General features: G+C 39.5%; 6 protein-coding genes across 17 annotated transcripts in view; 4 read left to right on the top strand and 2 right to left on the bottom strand.

Moving 5' to 3' along the window:
- The first annotated feature begins 129 nt into the window (after nucleotides 1-129).
- On the top strand, nucleotides 130-1,336 carry LOC132794401 (uncharacterized). Its single transcript, XM_060804839.1, has one exon. It carries the CDS (start codon nucleotides 261-263, stop codon nucleotides 1,101-1,103), a length of 843 nt encoding a protein of 280 aa, XP_060660822.1. The 5' UTR covers nucleotides 130-260; the 3' UTR covers nucleotides 1,104-1,336.
- Nucleotides 1,337-1,350: 14 nt separating this feature from the next.
- Nucleotides 1,351-2,438, bottom strand: LOC132794402 (josephin-like protein). 2 transcript variants are annotated; one of them, XM_060804841.1, is made up of 3 exons: nucleotides 2,279-2,438; nucleotides 1,927-2,219; nucleotides 1,351-1,870 (listed from the first exon to the last, which is right to left on the bottom strand). In XM_060804841.1, the coding sequence occupies exons 2-3, from the start codon at nucleotides 2,172-2,174 to the stop codon at nucleotides 1,564-1,566; spliced, it is 555 nt and encodes a 184-aa protein (XP_060660824.1). In that variant the 5' UTR covers nucleotides 2,175-2,219; nucleotides 2,279-2,438; the 3' UTR covers nucleotides 1,351-1,563. The 2 variants fall into 2 exon arrangements, with proteins under 2 accessions (XP_060660824.1, XP_060660823.1); XM_060804840.1 differs by having other exon boundaries at nucleotides 1,927-2,437.
- A 120-nt stretch (nucleotides 2,439-2,558) lies between these two features.
- On the top strand, nucleotides 2,559-4,125 carry LOC132794403 (ribonuclease kappa). The gene is made up of 3 exons (XM_060804842.1): nucleotides 2,559-2,751; nucleotides 2,890-3,009; nucleotides 3,384-4,125. Exons 1-3 carry the CDS (start codon nucleotides 2,683-2,685, stop codon nucleotides 3,480-3,482), a joined length of 288 nt encoding a protein of 95 aa, XP_060660825.1. The 5' UTR covers nucleotides 2,559-2,682; the 3' UTR covers nucleotides 3,483-4,125.
- A 490-nt stretch (nucleotides 4,126-4,615) lies between these two features.
- Nucleotides 4,616-27,870, bottom strand: part of LOC132794399 (guanine nucleotide exchange factor DBS) — a 41,772-nt gene continuing 18,517 nt past the window's right edge. For 4 of the 11 annotated variants that reach the window (XM_060804829.1, XM_060804835.1, XM_060804834.1 and 1 more), the window contains exons 11-18: nucleotides 10,743-10,859; nucleotides 9,859-9,954; nucleotides 7,874-8,059; nucleotides 7,494-7,811; nucleotides 7,235-7,432; nucleotides 6,703-7,173; nucleotides 5,568-5,694; nucleotides 4,624-5,460 (exon numbers count right to left, since the gene is read on the bottom strand). In XM_060804829.1, coding sequence (XP_060660812.1) covers nucleotides 5,357-5,460; nucleotides 5,568-5,694; nucleotides 6,703-7,173; nucleotides 7,235-7,432; nucleotides 7,494-7,811; nucleotides 7,874-8,059; nucleotides 9,859-9,954; nucleotides 10,743-10,859 — 1,617 coding nt within the window. In that variant the 3' untranslated portion in view covers nucleotides 4,624-5,356. Of the gene's footprint in view, nucleotides 5,461-5,567; nucleotides 5,695-5,719; nucleotides 5,885-6,367; nucleotides 6,521-6,702; nucleotides 7,174-7,234; nucleotides 7,433-7,493; nucleotides 7,812-7,873; nucleotides 8,060-9,858; nucleotides 9,955-10,742; nucleotides 10,860-15,414; nucleotides 17,790-27,870 lie in introns of those variants that run through there. The other 7 variants (XM_060804826.1, XM_060804828.1, XM_060804837.1 and 4 more) reach the window with 6 other exon arrangements.
- LOC132792781 (uncharacterized) lies at nucleotides 21,436-25,202 on the top strand. Its single transcript, XM_060802257.1, has 7 exons — nucleotides 21,436-21,509; nucleotides 21,561-21,805; nucleotides 21,863-22,019; nucleotides 22,164-22,541; nucleotides 22,963-23,579; nucleotides 23,949-24,057; nucleotides 24,117-25,202. The coding sequence occupies exons 1-7, from the start codon at nucleotides 21,464-21,466 to the stop codon at nucleotides 24,527-24,529; spliced, it is 1,965 nt and encodes a 654-aa protein (XP_060658240.1). The 5' UTR covers nucleotides 21,436-21,463; the 3' UTR covers nucleotides 24,530-25,202.
- Nucleotides 26,369-26,873, top strand: LOC132792817 (kunitz-like toxin PcKuz2). The gene is made up of 3 exons (XM_060802312.1): nucleotides 26,369-26,501; nucleotides 26,564-26,727; nucleotides 26,787-26,873. The coding sequence occupies exons 1-3, from the start codon at nucleotides 26,405-26,407 to the stop codon at nucleotides 26,787-26,789; spliced, it is 264 nt and encodes an 87-aa protein (XP_060658295.1). The 5' UTR covers nucleotides 26,369-26,404; the 3' UTR covers nucleotides 26,790-26,873.

A 27,870-nucleotide genomic window follows, 5' to 3' on the forward strand; every position in this document is an offset into this window, starting at 1 on the left:
GGAAGATCATTCACTATTTATTATTTTTGTAGAGCAAATTAGAGTACAATTTAAATAATGCAAAATGAGAATAAAAATATCGATATATTGATTGTAAGAGCCATCGATGATACTCCATCTCTAACAGTCAGGGCGTGTTAATGTTTTGTGACACACTGTTTGTTTGTGTATTAGTTTAATTTTCTTAATTTACTCGTCTCATGTTTTGTTTTTTTCCGTTTATCTAACTAAAAACTATAAAATAATTGCAATCTAACGCCATGGGCGTGTCCAATCGTAGTACACAAGTTGCCCTTGGCATCTCAGTGTTTTCGTTTTTGCTGTTCATCATCGCCTTCGCAACGCCCTATTGGCTTGTCACCGATGGACGTCTTCAAAATCCACGCTTCACCAACCTGGGACTGTGGGAGGTGTGCTTTAACAACTTCCAGGACATTCACCGGTTCTACGACACACGCTTCACCGGCTGCATGTGGGTTTTCGAAGAGGAATACTATATAATACACGACTTCTTGCTGCCTGGCTTCTACATTGCTGTGCAATTCTTTGCCACACTGTGCTTCATCATGTGCCTTATTGCTTTACCCCTTACATTGGCTATACTGCGTACATCCCGTGACGATGACCGCTATGTGGTGCTGTTGCTCACCATTGGCTCCTGTGAGGTTCTTGCCTCAATTTTCGGGTTTATCGCTGTGGTGATTTTCGGAGCCAAGGGAGATTCGCGTGATTGGATGCCCGGATGGCAGAACAACGATATGGGCTGGTCCTTTGCCTTGGCCGTCGTCGGTGGCGTCATGCTGCTTCCTGCTGGTATTCTCTACATGGTGGAAGCGCGTCGCGAACGCTACAAGCGTCTCAATGAAATCAGCAACCGTGATGTGAGCGAATACGGCGATGATTACTATCAAAGTCAAGCTGCAGCTGCGGCCGTTGCAGCGTCACAGCCATCAACATCCGCTTCCGCGAAACAGCCAGAGATGCCTTACTTTGCTCCGGAGCCAAGCCGTCCGCGTCGACCACAACCAGGTCGCCATCATCAACAACAACAGCAGCAGCAAGCAACTGCTCCGCCTCAGGGCAGCATCCAAACGGACATTTAAAGTCTAGAAGTGTAGCTCACACATTAACATAACGTATAACATATCCGTCCTTTTATCGAATCTGATTTTTATCATTCAAACTCTTTGTTTGTCGTCGTCCTTAACCTTAAGTGCAACAATTTTATTCGAATCTCAAACGAACTCGAAAACATTCCACAAATATTTTATACAAGCTTTTGATGCATTACTAAACATATTTTTCTACAATGCAAAGTATTTATTTAAATAAATTCTGTTTACACACACAAATTGCATATTATAACTATATGAAGATGAATCGCTTTTCCGTCTCATAGATACTTGTCCGTTGTAACGTTTGTTTATTAATTATTCATTCAACTGTGAATGTAAACATGTAATTTCTTCACACAGTGAAGTCTTTAAATGGTATATATACAATATGTACACTAGAAACTTTTTAGATTGAGCTATTGACTAGAGAGATTGCTTAGTGTTCGGTTCAACCCGATTCCTTGAGCCAACGCTGTGCAGTGTCCTCATTTGGACTGCGCTCCAGCACCAGGAACAGCTCACGATGATCCTCCTGGGCGAGCTGTTCTCTTAGGAACTGTAGCATGTCGGCTTCATTGCCCAGTGATTCGGGTTGACGCAGCTTCGAATCCAAGTTGTAGTAATAATCGCCAATGCGACGCACAGCAATCCAGTGGCGTCTTCGCAATGGCAGCGTTATCAGACCGAATTTGTAGTCCGAAGGAATGTTGAGTATGAAGCCCACGATGGCATCCAGATTAATGACAGACGGATCTCTACGAGGTCATAAAAGAGAGTGAGTAATCCTAGCTAGAATCCAAGGAATACGTACTTTCGCTTGTCAAACCAAACTGCCTCGCAATTGCGTTTTTGTAGCGCCGTCATTATGACATTAATATCATAATTACCTAGTCCAAGGACCGAGCGATGTGGATTAATCCAAACATTGGGACTGAGATTATTGCAAATGTCATCAAGTTCAGCCTTAGTGTACGATTGATCTCCTTGAAATAGATTATTTAGTGCATGTAGGGCACACAATTGCCGCATTTGTTTCTCGTGATACACGGATGATGGCATGGTGCCGTTTGTTACAAATAAACTTTGTTTATAAGAGCAACGAAGCTGGAATTTACTTTATTATTGTGTATAGTTATTTATTTATGTGGGCTTGTGCTTCATACTTTGTGGTATGTCTGTCAAGCATACACGATACGACTGAAGGAATGATATCTTAAAAACATTGATAGATACTAAATAATATATAGAATTTGGTGAAATTAAATGAATTTAATGCGTTATTAGCCATAAAATTTATACATTTTTAACAAATAAAATGTAAAAAGGAAATCACCATATTTTATGACGGCTCATAGTGTTAGTATTCTTAGTATTTAATATAATATCAGGGTGGATAGCAGACTGAACAACGCACGCTTGGTCACACTAAACTCACCACGAACTGTCACATGATTTTCACCTGACATTTGCTAGCTTCTGCGAAAAAAGGTCTGTTGACGGCAAATCCAGTGTTATTGGAAGAAATTTTCATCCTCGTCGAGCAGCAGCGTAGAACAAAGCTAGCAAAATGAAAATTTGTGGTCCTAAGTGCTCCCTCTGCGGATTAATCATCTCTGTTTGGGGTATTGTGCAGTTGGTGAGTCTCGAATTGTCAATGTCGATTTGTTTGGTGGAGTCATTGTTAAAGGCAGTCACAAGACCCCTCAAATACCCCAACACGATTGGCATAATACTTGCTGAACATGAACTTGATGCAAATGTTTTTCTTTTTTAGGTGCTCATGGGTCTCTTCTTCTACATCCACAGTGTGGCTTTGATTGAGGATTTGCCTCTTAAGGAGGAGTACGATTCGTTGGATGAATTTTACACTGCTGCGAATAGTGCATACAATCAGGTTTGTTTTTTATTTTTATTAAGTTTTTAAAGAACAGCCATTGCAATGGTTTTACATGCATTAGATGTCTTATCTAAATACATGTGTATGTATATACATACACTTGCCTCATACACTTGCACAAATACATTTACATAGTATATGATTAATTTCCACCATTCGATGCTGAAGCCAGAGGCCTTCATATGTGTGTATGTGTGAAGTGTAGAGTATCTGTGTGTATTCATATGTTTGCGTGTATATTCAAATAAGAAAGTGCGTTTATCAGAATTGTATGAATATCTCGACTTGATGTACGCATGTATTACATAGGAATTAGCTGGCAATTAACATGTTATGACACATTAATTATTAACGATTTTGCTTGCTTGCAGAACGCCTACAACTGCTGGATTGCGGCGTGTATCTACGTAATCACATTGCTGCTCTCTGCCCAACAGTTCTACATGAATAGCAGAGTGACTGCCAACTAAAAATCTGTGCTTCAACTTCAAACACTATATGGGCTGCTGATCGTCGCACAACACAACAATGATCACAAGGAAGAGACCTAGCGGGGAGGAAACAACCAATAACGACTTGTGCACTCATCGACGATGGCAAGCCAACGAACCACACTTAGTATTGAAAATGTTTTATTTAAAGTTGAAGAAAATTTGTTTATTTACTGTATAATATCCCCCCAAAGTTTTTGTTGCTAATGTTTAAAATGAATTAAATATGATAATTATTAAGTAAAAAGCTTCATGTATGTACGTACGTAATACAAATTGTTTGTTCATAATAATCACATTCCTTCCTCTTTGTTAGTTCAATTACTCTTATTTTATTGGTCGTACTCGTTAATTAAATTGAAACCTACAAAATGCCATCATCAAATCTGTATCAAAACGATCTGCCTCCAGTAATTGCATCTCAAGCGTCAGTCAATATGTATCTTATTGTATTTATGAATGTATTCAGAATTCAATGTCAAAAGAATGAAACAATTCGTTAGCTTTGTAGTATATTTTGGGAAGGTAAATCGAAACAAAATAAATGTAAAATAAACTTAAATCATTGGTGGCATTCACGCTACTTAATATACGTCGATAAATATATATTTTTCGTTTTCAATTCGTCTCTGTATTTATTGAGCAATTTATTATTGATCGATCGATCGATTTCTTTATTGTGTGGAGTTGAAATAGAAAGAAGTTATTTTTATTCTTGAAAAACAGTTATAGAAAGAATGAAACTGGCATTCTGAACTGGAAGTTATTGAAAGGATGACATGTATTGAACTTGATGTATAAGTTATCGCAGTCGATTAATTCCCAAAACTTTAATTTTACCAATTTTAATTTGGTGACCTTTAGGGCACAATTGTCGAGGTTATCTTAAAGTGACTAATAAATAAGAATAGATGGCAATTTGTCAACTGCTAATAATATTTTCCAAATTTTCAGTCAAATAAGTCAATTTTAGTATTATTTATATACTTAGCTTTCATATATTCTTCTGTGAAAAGATAAAAATTCATAGATATGTTGTTTCCGATTTTATAAAAACAAGTTATTATATTTCGCACTGAAATCAGAGATTTACAATACGTTATAGCAAAGTTTTTAATTTATTTTATTTTGGGATATTTATTAAATATATATAGATACATATTTTATGTTCTTAGTTTAGATAACTATGTGGGGCTTTATTAATTTAATCGTACATAAATATATTATTTGAATATTTATAATAATCGAAAACAATTTGATCTTTTGACATCAATGCGAATCCAAGAAGTATTCGACGCGTGGTCCTTAACAATCTTTGTAACAGTCCTCAAAATACTAGAGTGTATGTACATACATACTTCAATACTCGTATGTACATATGAATGTACATAGGTACATTTGTCAGCATATTAACATACATACATATAATAGTACTATGGACTAGATACTAGAAGCTACATAATCGTAGGAATTCTTAAATGTAAGCTTTAAGTAGATTAGCGTATAATTATAATAATTTATTAACAAGAAATACTTTAGAGTTTTCCTATTTGTATCCACAATATACACTTTTACAAGGCCCAATGGCTGTGGGGTTTTTTTTTTGTTTGAGGCGAAATGAAGGCTGAGAGAAGAAGGTAGATATTACTTAGAGTCTCGATGAGGAGAGCATAGTCTGTGGTTATAGTTTTGATTTAAATATGTAGGCGATAGAAGCTCAAATGCTGTTGTCTATCTAAGCGATAGATTAAGTTTTGATAGCGTGCTCTGCAGAGTATTCGTAATTCGGTTAAATGGAGATAGGTAAACGGAGATAGTTTGCTAGAGAGATGACGTTGACGATTACTTGTTGTTTATTTTAGATTTATTCGCTCCTGATTGCAGCTCGATGATCTAGACGATTTTCGATTGACCGATTCCAAATACGCTCCTGGGGTCCAACCTTCTGAATTGGAATCTGTGAATATGAATGGATGAATTATTAATTATCGATCTTAGCATTCCAAATTATGATTAATATAATTATGTACAAGCACAAACACCTTAATTTGAAATAACATTTACCTAAGACACGCACATACCACCAGCCGGCACAGCCCACTTTCAGTAGCTCGATAGCTTCGCCTTCTCGCATCGAAACTTCCGAGTGTCCCATAGCCGTATAATCAGCCAGGGCAATGAATTTACTGCCCTGTATTGAAATTTATACAAAAGGTTATTTGAGGGTCGGTCACCAATACGTGGTTAATATGCGAACAAAGGCATTTAAATTATACTTAACAAAAGTAACAACTTTTTCAAAAGTGTAATTAAGTAAGGAGTGTTAATTATTAGACCATATAATCAATAAAAAATGTTAGCTTAGTTCGGAAATATTAGCACTGAAATAATAAATGAATAAAAATAATGTATAATGTATTAATTGTTTGTTAGTTTGTAGTTATACAGGATATATTGTACAGAAGAAAGCTTATATTTAGTTATTGGATTGATTTCCTGAATGTGATAAAATATCTACTATACAACTGTATTTAATGGTTAGCTTCAATAGATACTAACTAACTCTATATGCAAGGTTATTTATTGTTTAGCTCATTACATTCTATCTAAATCTATTTGCGGCGCAAATGAATTTAGTGGTTAGCTTAGATACAATTTTATCTCTATCTGCAGCACCAAACAACGAATTTGTTATTAGAAACTTGAAACAGAGCTATGCACAAATCACATGCTGGCTAGCTTCGATTAACTTCTAGCGAGCCTGAAGGATATGTTAATGGAACACAGCGATAAACATACATTCCGATACATTCTTTTGTACATAGAGAGCGTGCACATTCTAGAGAACTGTGAGACTCTCATACCTAGACAGACTTCCATTCAAACACTTAGTCAACGGAAACATAAAACTTGGAGTTTGATTTGTTGCTGCGCGCATAGGAGTTTGACGTGGACGTAGATGAAGAAGAACGATCAGCATTGTATGTCGCCCACTGGGCAAGGACATTCAGGAAGCTCTGTCGATTAGCCGATTTGAGAGATGTACACAAATGAAACAATTAACAAAAGTCGTGTGGGCAATAGTAAACAGAATGAAATTGAAGGAATTTCGTGGATGAAATGAAAAAGAAACCCAAATATAGATTCAGACATTAGACTAAATACCAATAACCGAAAAGAGTTAGGAAATTTTCATTACCGGCGTGCTATTGTCTTCGTTCAGGGACAACTCGTCCTCGCTGTTGGAGTAATCAGAGCTCCAGCCACAGGCTTCTTGATGCTCACGATCTCCAATGCCGCTGCCGCTGGAATTGGTGCCACCAACTGGTGCCGAACCATTCTCTTCGGTGCTGCAGTTAGAGTTGCGATTGGAGGATTCGGAGGAGGCATCACAGCTGATTGTGCGACTGGCTGAGCTCAGTATAATATTTGGAGTATCCCAGGAGGTGGTCTGCTTTAGGCCACGATGATTGAGGCCATACTGTTTGATTTTCTCGCCCTTCAACTCTTCGAGCTGATTGAGCAGCACTCGCTTGATCTCCGCCACCCATTTGTTCTTCACATCTAGGGTTGGCGCCTGCATCGTGTGTACTTCCTGACGACCCTGGAGCCAGACCTCGAAGCGCTTTGTGTCGCCACGCACAGACTCGGTAAGACCAATTTGTGACATCTACAAAAGGGAAATCAGAAAATAACGTAATTTTAATAGAATTAAATTTATATTAAACTACCTTAACGTGATGCTTGAACTGATAGGTGCTCTTGTTGTGACCCGTCTTTGAGGTTTGCTTGCAGAAAAGCAGCGACTTCTGGTAGAGAAAGATGTGACGTTGCTGTGGCTTGATGCGCAGTCGTATGTCCTTCTTCGATTCCGTCCACACCTGGAACGAGTCCTGCAGCAATAGCTCACCCTGCTGCGCCAGATCGGTCTGCAAAGCGAAGTAAAGATGTTTAAAAGGTGGTAGCTAGAAATGCAAAGAGAATACTTACTGGGAAGCCGGTGATTGCCACCTGATGCATGGAATCATTGACGCACTTGAGCACAATCAACATGCAGTCGAGTGCCTTCTGCAGCTCCTTGGTGCAGCTGCCGCTGTCGCTGAAGCGCAGCAGATCCTTCAGTAGCAACTGGTACTTGGTGATGCGTTGTACAGGCTTCAGAAGATACGCGGCCAGCGGCAGCTTGTGGCCCAAACGCTTTTGGCATTCCTGCAGAAAGAGATGCGTATCTACGAGCGTCTCACGCAAACGTTCAGAGCGCGGTATGTTCTGACAATAGAACGAGTACAGTCGATAGAAGGTATCACGCTATAAACCGAGAGAGTTGATTAACATTAGAGTCAATTATTAGAAAAAGTACTTAAACGTACCCTTTGCACAAAACAAAGCGCCACCAGCTCGGTGGTGGATATGCAGTTCTCTAGATCCTTGAGGAAGACCTCGTTGTGAAAAGTGTAGAGCTCGTGCAGATTGCCAAACAGTATCTCCTCCTTGCCCTGCAGACTGGCGGGCACCAGATGCATTAGCTCATCGGACTGCATTTGGTCGCAGTAGCCCTAAGAAGCAAGAGTTAGGAATTATTATAGAAACGGGAGATAGAAGATTATTGCTAAGAACAAGTTACATCGCTATTCTGAAAGTTGCTCAATTTACTGCTGATAAACTGGCCAAACTTTTGCTCCACATATTGCTCGACATTGTCATAGCCTTGGGCATTCACAAAGTCCTTGAGTACGCGCTCATATTTGGACAACTTAAATTTTGTGCTACGTAGCTTAGGCAGATTCTTCGAATCTGTTGCATCTTGAAAGTTTTCCTCGAAGAACTGGTGACAAAAGCCGAGCACATCGCGATAGGAGCTGCTATTCCACTCGTTGCCCAGTTCCTCTTTTATTTCTTCCTTCCCACTCTCCTCTTTGTCCTTTCGAACATTGAGATTATTCGGCCAGTTGGAGCGACAGGAGCTGCACATTTGACTATCTAAGCCGCTAATCTGCTTGGGCGCTTTTAATGACTTTGGCGTCGACAGCGACTTGGAATTGTTCAACGATCCTAGCGAGCTCTGGGCACGCACTATGGACGAGGACACAGACATGAAGCTCTTGGGCTCGTTGTCATCGAGGTAAGCGAGAATATCCATGTAGTTCTTGCGCTGCAGATAGTCCTTGAATTCAGTATCGTTCTCAATCTCCGAGTAGCTATTCGACTCCAGATAGTCCTTGACTAAACGATACTCCAGCGACTCGTCGCAGCTAGACAATTCGATAAGCTCCTTGAAGATGGTGCGACGCTGATCCTTCAGCCGTTGAAGACTATTGCTCACCGTTGCCTGTTGTTGTCTGCTGTCTAATGGCGAATCCTCGCGAGATTCACTGATCACAGACGCTTCACGTTCCTCGCACTCTTGCAGCGTATTTATAATCTTGATCGTCGACTTGCCGTTCAGAATGTTGTGTGTGGCAAAGTTGCATAAATTGGTCCCGAAAATGTAATTGCCCCCGAGATCAGGACTGAAGCGTGGCCGAAAGTCCGCAGGACGATAGCTTATGCCACCGCAGGAGGATTGCGAGTCGAAGAGAGAGCCTTGAAAGGAGAGCGGCGAATCACGTGGTTCGTCCGAATCAAAATGGAACTTCCTGATCAGCGAATCGCCAAATTTGAAATTGAATCGTCCGACGATGTTGCAAGCCGTATTGTGCACGCGTCGCAGCCGGAATGAGCTTTGCGCTGTTTGCGCTGTCTTCGGCTTTGAGGCTTTACGCAGATCGTAGCCACCGTAGCGCATATTAGCTAAATAGTTGATGCTGTTAGCTGTTCGACTTTGGCTTAATGGTTTTGTGCAATGTGAATTGCGAATCGAGTCCGTCGATAATGATGCTAGAATTTACTGTACCGCCGTGCTCGAGAGTCGATCGTTTAATGATCGCTGGCAATTCCTCGCTGGGGGCTGTCGGTCGGCCAACACACACGCTCAGAATTGGTAACAAATTATGAGTGGTAAACTTCTTAGTTCGATGCACGATGCGTTGCCAACTTCACTGGTTGTCTAATGGCTTTAATGCACTAATTACAAGCGGGCGCATTCAAGCGCTGCGCTCTGCCTGGGCATCATCAACATTGTGAAGAACCAAATCGCAGGCAGTAAACCAAGCAAAAGAAATGCTCTATTGTTTTCAGTTCGCTGACCACTGGGCAGCAGTAGTAACTTCTGAGATTCAGACTCCAATTGCGACTTCATGCTTCGTGCCTTTGGGCTTGGGTTGTACCGTTGTACGGCTTACATTTGCATTTCCCCGACTTACTTAAAGTTCTCTTATCTACTAAGTGTAGTATATAAATTGCGCATTCTATTTACCTTTAGAATCGAACTCATTTCATTCACATAGATGCGCTCCGTCTCCAGCAGCTCAGAGAGTACATGGCCCCGCTTAAGTCGCCGCGCCTCAGCATCCTGCAATAAATCGTAATGTTATCGATAAATAAAGCACAACTCATACATAGTTGGTACATTTTGATCAAAACTGGTATTTTTTGTTCAACTGCTATTGGTATATATTATACATTTCACTACTCATGTTTGGTACATTTTCAATTGCTGCCTATATTAATGGTACACTATGCTTTTTTAATGGTACATTTAGCTTGTATTGGGCTTGTGTTGAAATTGTACATTGTGTGTGCGTTGTGATTTAATGTTTATATTTTGCTCGAATTTATTGCAAACATAATTTTGTCACAATATTGTGAAAATATTATTTATTTTTTAGGTATTTTTCTTTTTATATAATTTAAAGCTGTTTTTAGTGCCCTTTTATTAAAAATGGTAAATTTTCAAATTATTGTTATTAAAAATCTTTTTATGCCACTACAATAATCAAAACAAAATCTTTACAAATAAATGGCACACTATAAAATGGCACATCATTAAAATCGTAAGCCAATAATATTAATGTTAATAAACAATTTGTTATGCAAATTTAATTTGTCATTTTTTGCAGAAAAAAAGAAAAGCTCCGAATTGTGCCTAATCAGGCAGATTATTGAATCGCTTGAATTATATATCAATAAATGATCAGCAGATTAAAAATTACAGTGAATGTTTGAAATAGTTTTTTAACTTATACAACAAGATGGCAAATGAAAAGTCCTAAGTATAACATGTCAATTAAATGAATTAGTAATTACATTAGATAATACTATATTTATGTGAGTGTGTTATGAGTGGTGCGCTTGACTAACCTGTTGATTCTGCATTGCATGTTCGCCGTTGTCTGGACTCGAGCTGGTGTCGCTATTCAGCGAGCCCGAGTCAATGACACCGTCCATAGATCTGGGTCGCAGCTCATGTATGCCAGTCTGCAATGAATGAAGAAGGAACAACCAATATAAACATACATACAATATAAACGATGGCAATTAATAAAATACATCACAGATTTAGGCTAGTTTTTGGCAAAAATAATATTAAATAGATGATGCTCCCGCGCTGTAAAGCACTTTGTTTTTTTTTCTGTCTCTTAAAGGGAACACTCAAGAATGAAGACCTTAGGTCTACTAACGAACAAACGAAACGAAAAAAGAAACAACGGTTGGCATAGATCTCATCAGTGACGAGTTTGCGACGCGAACAAAAATCTTCAGGTTTCGACAACTTTGGCTGTGACTTTTCTAACTAGACAAAACGCTTTATTTAAATGTAAACGAACGGTTCTTTTTTTGGTTTTTGTTTTTCTTGTGCGCTTGTGGACAGTGAGCCAGTGAACCACTGACTGATGGCAGCCACTGTTACCACTTTCGCTCACTTTGACCGACCGCTTGCAACTTGCCACTTGCGGCCTGCCTCTTAATGCTTGCCTCTTGCCGCTTACCGGTCAATTCGTTCGACTTTCCATGCTTCTACTACGCTTTTGTGGTTTCATACACATAGTTGGGAGGGAGCTGGGCATTTTGAATGTTGTGCTTTAATGGGCAGACAACAAACATACTTGGGCCCATTACCCAATAGCAGTGGTGATAAGTTCATTCTTAACCAGTGGGAGGATCTAATTACTTTAGCTAATGCCGGTGTATATGAGATAATTGCCAAACAACTCTCGAAGCTTTGCGCTTTCTAAACCGTCAAAACAGACAAGACAAACTCTAAGTTAGTTGCTTGTGGCCAAGTTAGCTGCTTGTTGCTCACAGTCTGTTTATGGCTTTAATTGCCGCTTCCCTCGCCTGCTTTGCCAGAATTAACTCTGTTCTTTAGGCTGCTCTCCCTCATTACAATTAAGCAAGTGAGTAAGCAAGACTCGGCACAAGGTCTAAATTGGCTCAGTTCTTCACTTTTCTAGTTTCCATTTTCATTTCGATTTCATTAACTGAAATTGGACCAACATTGGAGAGTGCAGAGTCCTACGGTTCAGTTGATTTGCAATAGCACATTTTAATTAGATCGTAAAAAAAAGTGAGAGTGCAATTGTCAACGAAGACAATTAATTAGCATAGCTAACAAGTGTCGCCTCGCCTCAGCGAGATGTCAAATTATGACATTAAGTTATTGTCACAATAATTTCTGCTTGCACTAATTATCCGCAAGTTGGGAAAGCACATCATGAAGGTCGTCGTAGCAAAAACTTGGCCAAGCAGATGCTACGACTTTTCAGTCGTTTGTTATTGTTGTTGTTTGTGTTTTCGGCAGCTTTCAATCGCGGCCAATAAGCATGGCCAACACAGAGAAATTCAGAGCAAACCGTGTAGGTACCGTTAGCTCATAAACTTTGGTATTTGAAGAGGTCTCGATCGGAAAGATTTTTATGACAACTGATTGAAATGAGTGGCAGCAGAAGCAGAAGCTTAGCTTAGCACTCCACGCAGTTTCGATTCTTGAATTCTCTTAGCCAAGCCAAGTAGCCGCAACAGTAAAAAATATGTATATGAACAGATCTATTGGTAATACAGCCAACCATGTTAACAAACAGGGAAAGTGAAAGGTGCTAGCGGTAAAATCGACAGAGACACGAGACACCAGACACCACAATTCAATGACGATATCTTGCTACACTGCGTAGGTATTTAATATACAAATTTCGGTAAGAAATCAAAGTAATCAAAAAACTTTTACGATAGTTAAATGTGTCCTAAGTTCTTTTCGAAATGCATTTGATTGACTGGTTTAATATTCAAGCTGACCCACTTTGAATAAGAACAAGTAAAAGCGCTCTACTAAAAAAAAAAAGGTACGATTATGATATTTCTTTTACGCCCAGTCTAAACAAACTTAAAACATGAAATCACAACTAAACAGAAAGTATAGCAAAGTACATTGTCTCTATTTCGTCTTCTTTATTTTTGTCGCATGCTTGTAAACTTGTTGCTTGAATAACTTTTGTGTTTATTACCAGATCGTAATGAAATTTCTAGGACAGTGTCAAACTTGTTAATATATAATTTGTGTCACAGTACAAGGCAAAAGTATTTAAAATTTTACTGCAAACTATGGTCAGTTTCGCATTAAAAAGATAATTAGTACTTAGATACTTCGTATTTTCGGTTGGACATTGAATTTTCATTAGGAAAGTTAAGCATATTATTTTATTGGTATTCTGTTTATTTATTTATTTTTTTTTTTGTCAAATTGAAGTCCCTTTATTCATAACAAAACTGAAGATTTATTTTCATACAGCTAAAATTATAATAAATTTCATGTCTTCAACTCTTATCATAACAGATACGTTTGAGAGAGTTTGTATAACTAGGTAAACTGTCAGATCTATCAGATCTGAAGTCATTGCTGAACCTTCACATAAACCGGAGATGAGCGAATTGTGGTGAAAACCAATTGAAATGCGTGAATCTGTCCTTAGGCGATTTATTGACCGACAGACCTATGTATAATATGTAATCAGAGCTGTGGATCGAAGTTTCACGGCTGCTTACGTATCTAACATATTCGTTTACGAATTATTTTATTTGCAACTAGCCGCACAAAAAACAGCGCATCATGTTTATGGCCTGGTGTTAATGAAGCCGCGGGCTACTACTTAAAAAAAACTTTAAACACAAAAAATGTACTAAAAAACGAACGAGTATCTGACGAATTGCTTCGTCGTGAAAAAATGCAAAGTATGTTCATAATTTGTTATGAAACCGCGAAATGAAAACCACAACGGACCAATTCAAACATAAAGTGGTTTTTTCTACTTCTTCTTTTATTTTTTGCTGGCTACATTTGGAGCTGTTTTATTTATTAATGAAACGAAGCTTCCTGGCACACGCTAGCCAACATACTCCACGCTACCTTCACCTTTGAATCACCAACCAACCATATTCACTCTCTTCGGGGCGTCTCAAATGTGTGACTTTCGGTTATATAACAATTGCCAACATATTGGAAGTACATACTTATACCAGATGTATACGAATAGATATACAAACAAAAAATAAACTATCTACTATATGCATCTATGTACATATAATTCATAATTATACGAGTAGTTCAGCCAAGACGAGCAGAGCCGAGCCAAGGCCTAATTATTTGATTCATTTGCTGTTTCGTGTCATTGGAGTATGTCGGATAAGATACTTCGCACCCATTTCCTGTTGCAAATATTTTTATGTATATAATTTGGAGTAGGAAAACTTCATTCCACCCGGACATAGACGTGGGCTGCAAATCATGTTCAAATATCTATTATTAGCAATTCTTAAGTAATCATTAAGCTAACGCAGCGGTTTTTCGAATTGTGGTCGATATTTTTTTTTTGGTAGTTTCATTCAGCAAATTTAAATAGGTAGCATTGTTGAAGATTTGTTTACCAACTAAAGTTGGAGTTTATTCAGCTGTCAACTAAAAACCTAATGAGCTTAAGAATTCAGAACATTAATTTATGGGGGTCCGTTTGCTGGATACTGTTGAGAATATTTCAGCAATAAAGTGGCATTTATAATAACAGCATATTAGAATTGAATTATAAATGTTTTGCTGAGCACGTTTTCACATTTATGAATGCATTTGTAAAGCCAGTTATTATAGAACTAGATTGTTGAAAATAGTCTAAATTCTTTGGTCTATGTGTAAGCATTCAGCCCACTTTCTAAGTCTATAACAATTGATACGTTTATAATATTTTGACTGTTTTATAATTTCCCTTTTCATTATTAAAGCGTATTTGGATACCAACAGCGATTAATAAGTGTAGTCATAGGTTGTAGACTGTTTTATATTATCCCATTCAGAACCGAATTAAAATTCGGTGTTGGGGTCTTTTTAAGAGAATTATGATATTAAATATAATGCTAATACTATGTGACATATTGAGAAATAGGAGAACAGTTGACTAAACCAAAAATAATAAATGTGACTCGGCAACGTTGCTTATAGGAACATTTGGTCCCGAAAGGGTTCTTTAGTATGAGGTATTTCTTAGCTGCATAGCTTAAGAGCTTTGCTGTGCCACATTTAAGAAAAGTATTGAACTACATAATACAATGAGATAAGTTCATACTCATTCTCACGCTGCAACTCTGCTAATTGAGACTGAGTTGGAGTGATTAAGTCTTCGCATAAGAATTGCAGAACAATTGAAGAAGCTCCTGACTTCTTCTGTATAACTTTTCAGTTAACGCAGTGTTGTTAAAAGCCAATTTAACAGGTGAGTACAAATGTGTAAACATAGAAACGGTAAATGCCAATGGTAATTGAATTGTTTATTGAATTAGTTCTTAACAAGGGAGATGATGAAAATGTCTGCGCATAATTTCCCCCAACAAACCCAAGATGAGCGTGGACAAAGGGAGCAATAAAGTTTCATCAATTTCTGCTGCACATCGTGGAGAGCGGAAGCAACAAGTTGGAGAGTCGACGTCGCACTTCCGCCTAATTAGGGGCGTATAATTATTAGGTCTGCAATGTTGGCACGGGAAATCCTACCTTTCGCGGCAATTGATTGTTATGCTGTCGGCTCGGAATGCGATGATCCAATTCAACCACAAAGTCACCCTCGTAGTACGAACAATCATCCTCATCACAGCTGGACAGACTGCAACAGCAACCGCCGGCAGCAGCATCCGCTTCCAGCTGATAGCAGGCATTGTTCCAATAGACGCCACCAATGGCATTGCAGCAATCGTAGTTGGCGCAACTGGCACTCGAAGCTCCAATGCCTGCCAGCTGATGTCCGGCACAGGAGCAACAATCCTGCTCGGACTCGCAGATTGAACTATTATCCCGACTCGAGCCACCGCAGCCCGAGGATGACATTGAATCCCTGGAGGAGGGGGCCAGATGACGTGGTCTGGCCAAGGCAAGCTTATGCTCCTCATAGTCATCGCAGCTGCTCACAAAGATCTTGACGCTGTTACGCTTCGATGACGAGCTGAGTGGCTGCGAAGCGGGGCAGAGCATCAGCGAGTCTGTCTCCATGTAATCGTCGTTGGGATCCTTGCAGGATTCCTGCACCCAGCTGTCATCGATGCTGATGGTCGTCGTCGTCGTGGTTGTTGTTGTGTGCTGATGATTGTTTAGATTGTTCAGATGTCGCTCCTTCTCGATGTTGCACTGCTTGGGTTGCACAGCAGCTGTGAGAAGCTCATTGGTTGTTGCCTTGGTGACGTTCTTCTTGGCAAAGTTCTGCAGATCATTGGGATCAGCTGCGATTTGTGTGCGCTGTGGCTGCTTGTGCACCTGCACCTTCACCTGAACACAGTCGACGCATTTGTCCTCGCGTCGCAGATTCGTTTGCTTCGTCTGCTGCTGTTCCTTGGTGTCATTTGAGGAGGAAACCCCTGAGTCGGAGCAACTCTCCAGCGAGAAACGCTTTAGGCGTTCCCCCTGTGCAGCCAGAGTTGTCGAGCAGCTGCTCTTGGCTTCTGTTGCCGCCGCCAGTTGATTGACAATGTGCAACGGTTGACGCTTCTTGCGTATGTGAACACGCTCCAGCTTCGTTTTCTGCTGCAAGCGAGGCGATTGCTGCTCTAGTTGCTGGGGCGGTGGTTGGCGACTGCCCGCCTTTTGGAACATCCATTTCGGTGCCTGCTCCTGCTGCTGGAACAGCTGTTGCACTCGTCGCTGCAGCTGCACGTTGGCCTCACTGTACGGTGGAGCCTCGCTGCGCGGAGCAACCACAGTGGGTTTGGGTATACGCGACTTGGGCTGCAGACGTTGCTGTGGCTGAAAGATGGGACTGCGCTGTGGCTCTGGCTGCTGCACACATGCCACGCATTGAGCTTCATCCATTGATTGCTGTTGGGAGTTCGATCTACGCTCGATGCGCGCTATGCGATCTGCGCGAGATTTGATGCCAGCTGCGGCGCCAGCTCTGGCGAGATCGCGTCGCACGTCGCGATAATTCCAGCTCTGCGACTTTTCGCAGTCGGGTGTCACGGTGCTCGCCTCGGTTACATCCGAATTGGAGTCGGAGCATGAGCATGCCGACTGTGAGCAGCAACAATCCGATTCGTTAATCCTCGCTGCTTGCGGTCGATGTTGTTGCTGCTGCTGTTTTTGCTGCTGTGGCGGTTGTTTGGCCAGCAGCAGCCAGGACTCGACTGTGGGCGGTGCTGGCAATGCGGGCAACGGTTTGTGTGCACTATTCGGCGACAGCGGCTGGTGAGATGTGGGGCGTGGCATTTGCAACGGCGCCGGCTGCCGTCGATAGCCCATGAAGCGTGCGGGATTATTAAGGTGCGGTGTGGGCAGCGGTTCGTTCGATTTGCGCATCATTGCCTGCTTGCACTGATGCACATAGTTCACCTTGAGCAGCTCCATCGGGAGCAGCTCGCTGTTGGACATCCGTGAATCGATGGTGCTATCCATGCTGGGTGCTTCGCTGGTCGATGCTTTGCGGCCCATGGCCAGCGACTGCGGCACTTTGCCAATGGGCATATTCGAAAGTTTATCTCATGAGTGTCTCAACGACACGAATAATAGTAATAATTATTGCAGCAACAACAACACTTGTTGCACATTTCACAATTCGCCACACTATTATATCTCTCTCTCTCACTATTCTGATGCAAATATGTTTTGGGGCTATGGTCCAGTTGCGAGGTCAGCTTTTGTCACGCCTCGTTATTGATCCCCCATTCACTGCCAATAATAATGATAATAAAAAAACACACACACACACACGCTCACTTTATGCACCTTTTCATCGCAGTTATGCAAAGCATCGCGATGTCTCACTTGATCGCGACGACGCGCGACACGACGACGCTTTGCGACTTGAGCTTCACACGTCGTGTTTGCTTCGTATTGGTTTCGTTTCACGGCGTTTCACGAGACTCACGTTCGTATGCGCGGCGTCGTTGCTTACTGTTCGAAAGATCGGCTTCAACTGAAGCTCAGACGACTTGCCAATGCGACAGCTACCCAGTTTGTTGGGGGGAAGCTCGCTGCCAACATGTTGCTTTCAAAGGTTGTAAGCGAAACACAGCAGTAGAAGTTGCGTTCGATGTCATTGAACATGTAGTTTGTAAACACAAACTTGAAATCATGAAGACCGAGTGGGGTCTGTTATGTTTATCACATGTATACATACATACGAAAATATTGGATAGTCTAATTGGATTCAGCAGAGACAAGAATTTATAGCAAGCAACTGCTGCAGAGATAATTGAGCTAGATTGATCGCAATTGAATTATGTTTATAAAGGCAAGACGAAAATGTAAGTGGTGCTCCTTGCGCTTTTTAAATGTACTAATTGATCGATAATGAGATTATGCTTATCGATATCTTTCGAAAGGAAATTTGTTTATGTTCCTGCTGTTTATCGAGACATCATATTAAAAAAAAATGCTTGTTCAAAATTAAACTTTCAACACTTCAAGCTAAACTTGTGAATAAATTGTATTTAGTAGTAGGTACCATTGATTATCAAAATTGTTAACAGTGAATTTTTAGTCAACGAAGTTATACTTTGCTTTATATTTTCCAAGCCATAATTATAATACCTAAGCAATAATATACAACTATGTTTAATAATAGTTGTGGATGAGCATAAACCTGACATATGTACTACATGATAGTCATAGATATAACCAATGAACAGCTTAATTTGTATGTTCGTGCTTATCCGTTTATGGCCCAAAGCATGCAATAGTTGTTGGCTAAAACACATACGCACAAACGCTCATTGGCCATTGGGCGTCCACAAGCTTGCGCAATTATGTGAAACGGAAGCTAGTCGCCCCGCTAAAGGATTACGCTTGAGTAGAAGCTCCAAATATGAGAGCAGTGTAAGAGGCAATGTGGCAGGCGGGCCTAAAAAGAGGCAGAGACCATGGCCAAATCGGTGGCGGGGTTCAATCGAAAGTGAAACGCAACTGAAAATCAGTGCAGCAAACTGAAACTTGGCGTTTTCATTCATTCAATTAAACGAACAGAAGCAAACGAAAAGCAAAACAAAGCAAAAGTACAGAAATATAAAAGAGACAACAACAGAAAACAAAAAACAGACGGAGAAAACAATCTCATAACAAATAAGTATCTTACGAGTGTATGTGAAGGAAATGTAATGCCATTAAACTGCGATTTAATTTATGATTTCTTTCGGCCAAACAACTGTTGACATCTCTGGGCTCCAAACGAAAGTGAAAAAACAAAAACGCTAATCCGACGTTACAGCTTTTAACTTCTATTTAATCTAGGGCCATATCGCCGCTACGGCTAATAAGTCAAAGTCTATGTCTAATGCTGTTTGAACCATGAAGAAGGCAGCACTTAGTAGGAGCTTTTTTACTTGCCTTGAATTTGCCAATACTGGTAATGACATCGAGTAGGAGTTGTTACCAAATTGGTTTTCTTGCTAATGAGCGTGGCCATCGTTCTTTTGTTTATTTATTTATGACTGCTCAATGGCCAAAGCACTTCAATTTAATCGTTTTGACTTATGGCCAAATTATTCGGTTCAGAAATTGGCCGAAGAAAGCTTCAGGCCGCAATCACCAATAAAGTGTTTAGATTAGCCAATTCCGAATTTCATATTTATTTGATTTTTTATTTGGCTGGGAAGCAAACAATTGGTGTCAGCTTCTGTTTAGTGCCAACTAAAGTTGGTCAACGCAAAGACAACTTTGACAATCTTTTGTACGAGTTTGGGCTTTGGTTATTTCTTTTTTTTTATTCATTGAAGAAAAGCCACAATACAATAGTCTTTTGCACAATGTCTAATACAATAAGCACAACAAATGGGTCGATACATACACGACCCGAAATGGAAATCAAACTTGTAGCCGAAGTTGCTCATACACTAAAGAAATTGCTGAATAATGGGAGACAAAATATTGTGGAATTTGTATTTTCAAAATATGCAACATATTTGTTGAAATGATTGACGCATAGATTGATGAGAGTGTTGAGAGAATACAATTTACATAATTTTTGTGATCTATTCTTTCAACTTCGTTTAAATTATTTTTGTTCAAGTTGACTTCAGCTTCAGCTTCGCTTAAATAATTTTTGTTTAAGTTGACTTCAGCTTCGCTTTAAGAAATTTTGTTTTAAGTTGACTTCAAGAAATAAAGATTATATCCAATTGCTGAAAAGTTTGCTTGCACATTTGTTTGTCAACTTCCCCCTCCATGTTTATATTTAATTTTACTCTGCATGAAGTATTTTTTTTGTCACGTCAACTGCTGTCATCTATGTAGCGTGTGTAGCAACAAATTTTCATTGCGTGAATACAAATTTAAATATTTCAGGATAGTTAAACACTGCCAACAGGTGTTGTACTCAAGTGAAACGAATAAAAAATTAAGCTAGAGGCTCTCATTCCACAAACGCGCTGGGTAAACGCACTTTAAGATTACACAAAACCAAAAAACAAAAAAATGGTTTGTTACAACAATTGAAAGAAAAAGTTTGAAGCTGTGATTCGCTTATAGATTGCTCGCTGGATAAAATAACATTTAAAATTGTAGAAAGTGTGGATAGTGTAGACAGTGACCCTTGGTACGAAGAGGGCTTTACAACAATCGCATTTCCCCTCATTTTTTTAACTCATTTTACGTGAAGAAGTGGAGATGTAGCTCAGCATCAATATTATCGCATTTAGTTTCTCATTTGAAATCAATTAAAATTTCTTTCATTTCGTTGGTTTTTCATAGAGATGCGAGTGAAAACTATCGCTGTAGATTGAAATACTTTTAATTTCATTGTATAGTTAGTTTGTTTTTATATCATTTTTAATACACTCTTGAAAGAATTAATTTCTAATTTTATTTTACACGATTTTTGACCAGCACTAGCTTGACTTTGACTTCAACTTTAGCTTCTTCTGCTGCTTGTTTTGCACTTTCGTTTGTATCTTTTTTTTATTAATTTCCGCTTTGCTTCAATTTCGCGTTAACATCCCAGACTCTTAAACTTCGTAATCGTACTCATAGGTATTTTGTAATTGGTTAAAAGAAGGGCTCAACAACTAATGGTTATCAACACGATGCTTTCTCGAGCAAATCTAATTTGCTGCGGTGCTGTATTTATTGAAATCTAATTGAACAACCAGTCGAATTGATATTAATGGGAATGTGTTCGCTTTTCATTTCATATCAGATAAAAATGGTAAATTCATAAATCATTGTAGTGGCTTCAATACAGAAGGAACTGCAGATTAAGATTAAAATTTCAATGGATTTTTTGATCTTTTATTAAATAGTTAGGATTGTTAAACTACAGTCATAGTATTTCTTTTTTCTTTGTTATTGACTATCGTTTTCAGTAATTCGAATAATTTAAAATTGAAAATTTTATGGCGTGTGCAAGTGAGGGAAATTCAGCAAAGGCATTAAGGAAGACAACAGTGAACATTTGTTTTCACAAAAATTAATTGAAGTGAATTCATTGAGTACTAAATAAACAGTTTAAATTCGAATTGGCCAATTGCTTAATTTATGGCAGAAGAACAAACAGTTTAGAAGCGAATACTAAGCGAATACCCAATGAGTGTTAGCTATTCAGTCGAAGCAGAACCAACAGCTGAAAATGTTGCTCATCGACAGGAGCTGGTCGCTTATTTTAAATATCATAAGTAAGCTGGTATAATCTTAACTTTTTTTAAAATCCCTGATTATTACCTTAGTTGAAAGATACCTAAATGGCAGCACAATTTGCATATTGGAGCATGGCGACTACGATTGGCTATTGTCAAAGTCAGTTGAGAATTACTCGAGCTTTGTGGTTATTAATCTGAACACATTGGCTGACAGCTTTGTGGATAACGTGGTGGATGCGAGAATAAAGGAACAGGAGTTAAAGCTAAACGAGCTACCTTATGATGACTTCTTACTCAAGCTGACCATTTCAATAGAGACTTCCCACTGCGAGGTAATTTAAGAGGATCTCTACTTATTAATCAGTTTAATACTTCTTTTATCCCAACAGAGTTTTCTTGTGTTTGGAGAACATATTCCTCGCTTTGTCGACGTCTTTTTAAAGGCATCAATGTATTCCATTTGGCGCAGTTTGTACAACAAATTTGTGTTTGCTCTTGAGGCTGACGAATTGGATAAGTTTTGTTGTGAAGGGTATTTTTTCGAGGGTATGTAGAAGATAAAGTCACTTTACTTCGACAAAAGTTAACAAGTTAATGGTTGAAAAGCTGCCTAGTTGTTCAATTCGATTATAGTTTCGAATTTGTTTCCTGCATGTTTTAATAATTTTAAACTTTTTGCTAAACTCTCAGATCAACCCAACATACTGTTTGTTGTGCGAGATTCACCGAATAACTCAACATTTGAGCTGAAGACAAACAAGTACGTGGGACCAAGAGCAGAGCAACCAGCTCAGCTGCTTTTGCTGGATGTCTATGATGCCAGTGAGCAGCACTTTCGTCTCAACAATTGCCTCTTTCCCGACAAGCTGAGCGATCTGCAGGGACGTGAAGTGATCGTCGCTGGCTTCGACTACAGACCGTATACGGTTATCAAGCAGTTGGAGAGCCGCAGCAATTCACGGGATGTGGGACAGTTGGATCATCCTAAAGTTTACATCGATGGCACCGAAATGCGCGTGGTGCTCAGTTTCTGTGAGCAGTTTAACTGCACTGTGCAGATCGATACATGTGAGTGGGGAAATAGTAAGCTTCTAGTGCGAAATGCACTGAGAGAAACGTCAAGTACTTTTGTTCTTGAACTAAGAATTCAACGAGAAAGAAATCTTCATCTTCATCGTACGAAAACTTAAGAATGCATCATTCTAAAAAGAGTCAGGCTGAAACGGTATTGATTAAAAAGTTATATTATTCAGATCACTATTGAATTAGTAATTTTTTCCATACTTTATAAAATCCATAAAATTGTTTCCCGATTATATAGAGAATTTCTCACAGATAGAATTTCAGTAATCTATTTATTTGATAAAGATCGCATAACTACTAAACTTGTTAGCCAATTCTAATGCAGTTTTTGGGAACTATTTAAAATATTATATGTTATTCACTACAGCCAAGCTAATATATTATTTAACCTAATCCTTTCTTTTAGCTGACGCCTACGACTGGGGCACCATCTACCCGAATACATCAGGAGACGGCGCCATGGGCATGATTGTGCAGCACAAGGCGGAAGTTTGTATTGGCGCCATGTACTCGTGGTACGATGACTACACCTATCTGGACATGTCCATGTATCTGGTGCGTTCGGGCATCACGTGCCTGGTGCCGGCGCCACATCGTTTAGCCAGCTGGTATTTGCCACTGCAACCATTTCAGGGCACCTTGTGGGCCGCTGTGCTGCTCTGCTTGGGCATCGAGACAGTTGGTCTCGTGCTTGGGCATCGCAGTGAATTGCAGCTTTATGATGAACCGATGGGAAATGCTTGGTGGTGCAGCTGGGCTTTTGCTGTGGTCACCACCTTCAAGCTGTTCATTTCGCAGTCAGGGAACAGCAATGTGCAATCGGTGACTGTGCGTGTGCTGCTCTTTGCCTGCTTCCTCAACGACATCATCATCACGAGCATCTACGGCGGTGGCTTGGCCAGCATTCTGACCATTCCAAGTCTAGGTGAGGCAGCAGACACCATGCAACGCATGCGTAGCCATCGACTGCAGTGGGCAGCCAACTCAGAGGCTTGGGTATCAGCGATACGCGGCTCTGATGATGTGAGTGGCGTGAAATATATATTTTAAGAGCTGAGAAAACTCCGTAACTCATTTTCATCAAAAGTTTACAATAATTTGAGTTTGCTTTGATTTCATAGAAAAAACTGTATAAGTATCGATTAAAAACTATCAATTTGTGGCATTCGAATTAATAGTTTTCACGTATTTTCATTATTTTTAATCCATATATTATATTTTCGTATCTTTAAAAACCTTGCTCGAACTTTCATCCAAAAATGACAGCAAATATCGCATAACTATCGATAGCGTTTAAACTTCGTTATTGCAATCGATAGTTTTTAAGTTCTCTTACAAAACATGTGATTGATTTCTTAGTAACTAATTTAAAACCCTTTTCTTTTCACACAGCCACTGGTGCAGGAACTTCTAATAAACTTTCACATCTACAGCGATGAGCAGCTGCTGAGCATGGCTAAAACTGGACGCATGGGGTTCACTGTGGAACGATTACCATTTGGTGAGTCTTGAAATTCCTAACCACTCTTCCCTAATACATATCTTTTCTCGTTATTCTAGGACACTTTGCCATAGGCGACTATCTGACTGGCGAGGCCATCGATCAGCTGGTCATCATGCGGGAGGATCTCTACTATCAATACACAGTGGCATTTGTGCCACGTCTTTGGCCGCTGCTCGAACGCTTCAACGATTTAATTTATCGTTGGCACTCGGGTGGCTTCGACAAATACTGGGAATATCGCGTGGTGGCCGACAATCTGAACGTGCAACTGCAACAGCAGGTGGAGAGCACGATGCCAGGTGTCGAGGGTCAAGATGACATTAACATCGAACCCGTCACCCTGGGCATGTCCAATTTCGCTGGCATTCTGCTCGTCTGGGTTTTGGGCATAACTGTGGCGCTTATCGTCTTTTTGACCGAATTGCTGACCCACAAGTTCAAAGGCCAGACGGCTGTGAACTCTTTGTAAACACATTATGCGATTCTTAGCACATCTGCACACTTATTGCCGAATCGGTTTTTTGCGCAACATCTTGAGCTATTAACGGATTTCACAGCCAACACGAGTATTTGCATCTTTGAGTAGCTCATCGCAAACATAAAAAACCAGTAGGAAAGCGATAAACACGAGAGTGATCAACTTAAAGATACCTGATAGTTTTACTTAGAGCATAGACCAATCTAGTAATCTGCTATATCTAGTTATAATAGGGAATTAGAAAAATATATGTACCTTGCAATTATTGCTGTCAACTTTAGTTTTTTGAAGACAGATCTAAATTCTCTACCAAATTTGATGTTCGAATTCACACGGAAATACTTTTATCAAATTTAGTACTGAAAGATTTTATAGATTCTTAGATCTAGGCGTTTATATAACTGGAAAAACAGATAGTCGGATATACGATATTCATTCCAATCAAGCTGTACACATTTTGTAGTTTATGTTGTTTTTCACTATTGGCCATTCAAGTCATCTGTACAGTTTAAAAAAGAAGGTTAATTTCTAAACAAAACGTTAATATTTTTTATACTTCGGTACAAAATTTGTTTGTGATAGCTCTTATACTTTCAAATATCTTGGCGCTTTTATGAACATAGCTATTTTACTTAATAATAATAAAAGTTTGTATATCTTTTGCTTGCCACTTCGTTAGTATACCATTCTTTCCTGCGTTTATCAGGTATATATCACATACGCAGTTTTTATGACAATTTCACCGAGACAACGCGCATGATCAAAGGGCCAGCGAGAGAGACTGCGAGATCTGTGACTGGAGTCAGGTAGCTCTGTATCCGGAAGTGCTGTGAAAGTTCTCAAGCTACAAAGTATCTCGCAGTTACGTACGTGTTTGCAATTAGGCAACGCCAGATACATTGCGTATCTCGCAGATACATTTGCGAATGGCTCACACATTGATGGCCCGACCCGGCCTAAAGGCAGCCACAGTCACAGTCACAGTTTTTGCCATTGACATGTCGATGTCCATGTCGTGTTTTGGCCCGCACACAACGTGCCATCAGCTCTTTGGTCGAGTGAAATTCTTGAGCGATTGCACGATCCATTGAAGACACTGCGGGCGGGGCTGTCCAGTAGCTGGCTTTGCTGACCAATTAGCTCGCCTGCTAACTTGGCTTTCGGCAGTGCTGTTTGTTTTTTTTGGCCATCATCTTGATTGACATGCACAACGTGTTGCACTTTTTTGTTATTGCTTGTCGCTTTTAGAAACTTGTCAATGTCTCGCAGAGATTTGGATTTGAATTCGGTTTTTCGATTTGCCACAACTACTCACAACAGCTACAAACTACTCGCAGTGAAAGTGAAATGCACTCACAATTGACACTGAGCACTCAACACTGATGAATAAAACACACATGAATAAATCACATACATTGTATGTGTATTTATCAAGCCAGCCTAGAAGTCTGGGACGTTATCTTTCAAGTATTTTAACAACTGATTTAAAGTAAAGCATTTAACAGCTGTTATACCCTATATTTATTTGCTCAAATGGGTTAGTTTGGGGTTGTTAAAGCGTACGTATGTACGTATAAATAAGTAGCTTAAGCTCCAATAAAGATGATCTAATAGTCTTTTAATATCATAGTGATTTAATAGTCTTTAACAATTAATTATTCATTTCCATTTCATTTTGAAGTATAAAATGCAAGGGTACAACATAGTCTATCAATCTAGTTTACTTTTTCCTTTAAGTTCAGTCTGTAAAGTTGAGATAAGCTTTTGTGTTCTTTTAAATCGATTTTCCTATAAAACGCGCCTGTTTTTCATTAAGTACATTCAGTTTTAAGTTTGCAACTCTTCCTTAAGCTTTTCCCTAAAATCATGAAGAACAATATGCTGTATTTCTTCTGTCTGATACTGTTGTTGAGCCTGTCTCTGAACTCAGCTTGGACTGTCGAGGATATAATACATCGCATGAGTTAGAACTGACTCGGATTAAAAGTGTTGGAAAAGTTTACTTTATCGTTGTTATCCTTTCAGGCGTTTGCACTGCACCCCCAAGATATGGCACTTGTAATTCAAAACTTCGCCAATGGCATTATGTCTCTAAACTAAGACGCTGTGAACGATTTATTTACTCTGGCTGCGGTGGCAATAATAATCGTTTCTATAACAAAAACGAGTGTGAGGAATACTGCCAAATTGTTAGTATAAAACTATTCTTTAAATTGCTCAAAAGCTCATTAAAGTCTTTGCTTTGCAGTAAAACTAATTGTCAAACCTTCAGCAGTGGCTAAAATACCAATTATATGAAATGGTTTTAATAGTAAATTAAAGTATTTTGTATGAATCTTTAAATTGTAATTATTCTCTGCATTTAGCAAGTAAGTCTTTAGGTTACAGTGTTGCTCAGTTCAAGGGAGTTGAAAAAGTATCTTGAGCCATATTTGGTATCCCTGAGATACGTGCCACAAGTACGTAATGTCTCCGGTTGCTGCACTTACTTAACCTCGGTTGCGTTGCGTCTGAGAGCAACAACAATGGAAATTGTTTACGTGTTGTGTGTGCGCACAACAACAATAACAACAATAATAACGATACCGAAAAAAATGACAGCAAACAGCGACACATTCAATTGGCGTCGCGTATTATAATTTTTAATATCGCGCATACGCCGCGCTGCACAAATGTGAAAGTGAAAGAGCGCATAGCTTAGCATTAGCAAGCCTAATAAAATGACGATTAATTATTTAATTATGGAAAAGCTGTGAATGCAACAATCACATAAAGACAGTTCCACAGATACTCTCTACGCTGCCAGACAGAGAAAATCGAGGGACAATCGACCGACGGAGATAAACCCCATCCAGACAGAGACTGGGAAGAGGGAGCTGCTTCTTCGCCCCTTTTTTTCAATTGATGAAAACTAATGAAATGAACTGCGACACGCGTCAAGACTTTCGATTGTTGTTGTTGTTTTTCCTTTTTTGGTGTATGATTGCTCAATGGACACCTGTGCATGGAGAAATCGACAGAAAACAAACGAAACACTAACACAGCTGTTGTTGCAATCGATAGACATTAGGAATGTCAGCTGGAATTGTGCAAAAGTACGAAGCCATCATACACAAGCCAAAAGAACTGCTTTGGCCATAACATATTTCTGTTTCTGTGACGCTAACAAAAACCTGCACAGACAATAGCTCGACACCAAACACAAAACAGCAGCCATCAATCATCCAGAGAGAGACACAGCTGAAGAACTGCAGCAACTGCAGCAGAAGAAGATCTGCAAACAAAAAACACACTCTGCATACGAAATAGTTTTCAGTTGAGCAAAAAACATT

The sequence above is a fragment of the Drosophila nasuta genome, chromosome 3, assembly GCF_023558535.2.
Source record: "Drosophila nasuta strain 15112-1781.00 chromosome 3, ASM2355853v1, whole genome shotgun sequence".
In the NCBI taxonomy this organism is placed as follows: Eukaryota; Metazoa; Arthropoda; class Insecta; order Diptera; family Drosophilidae; genus Drosophila; species Drosophila nasuta.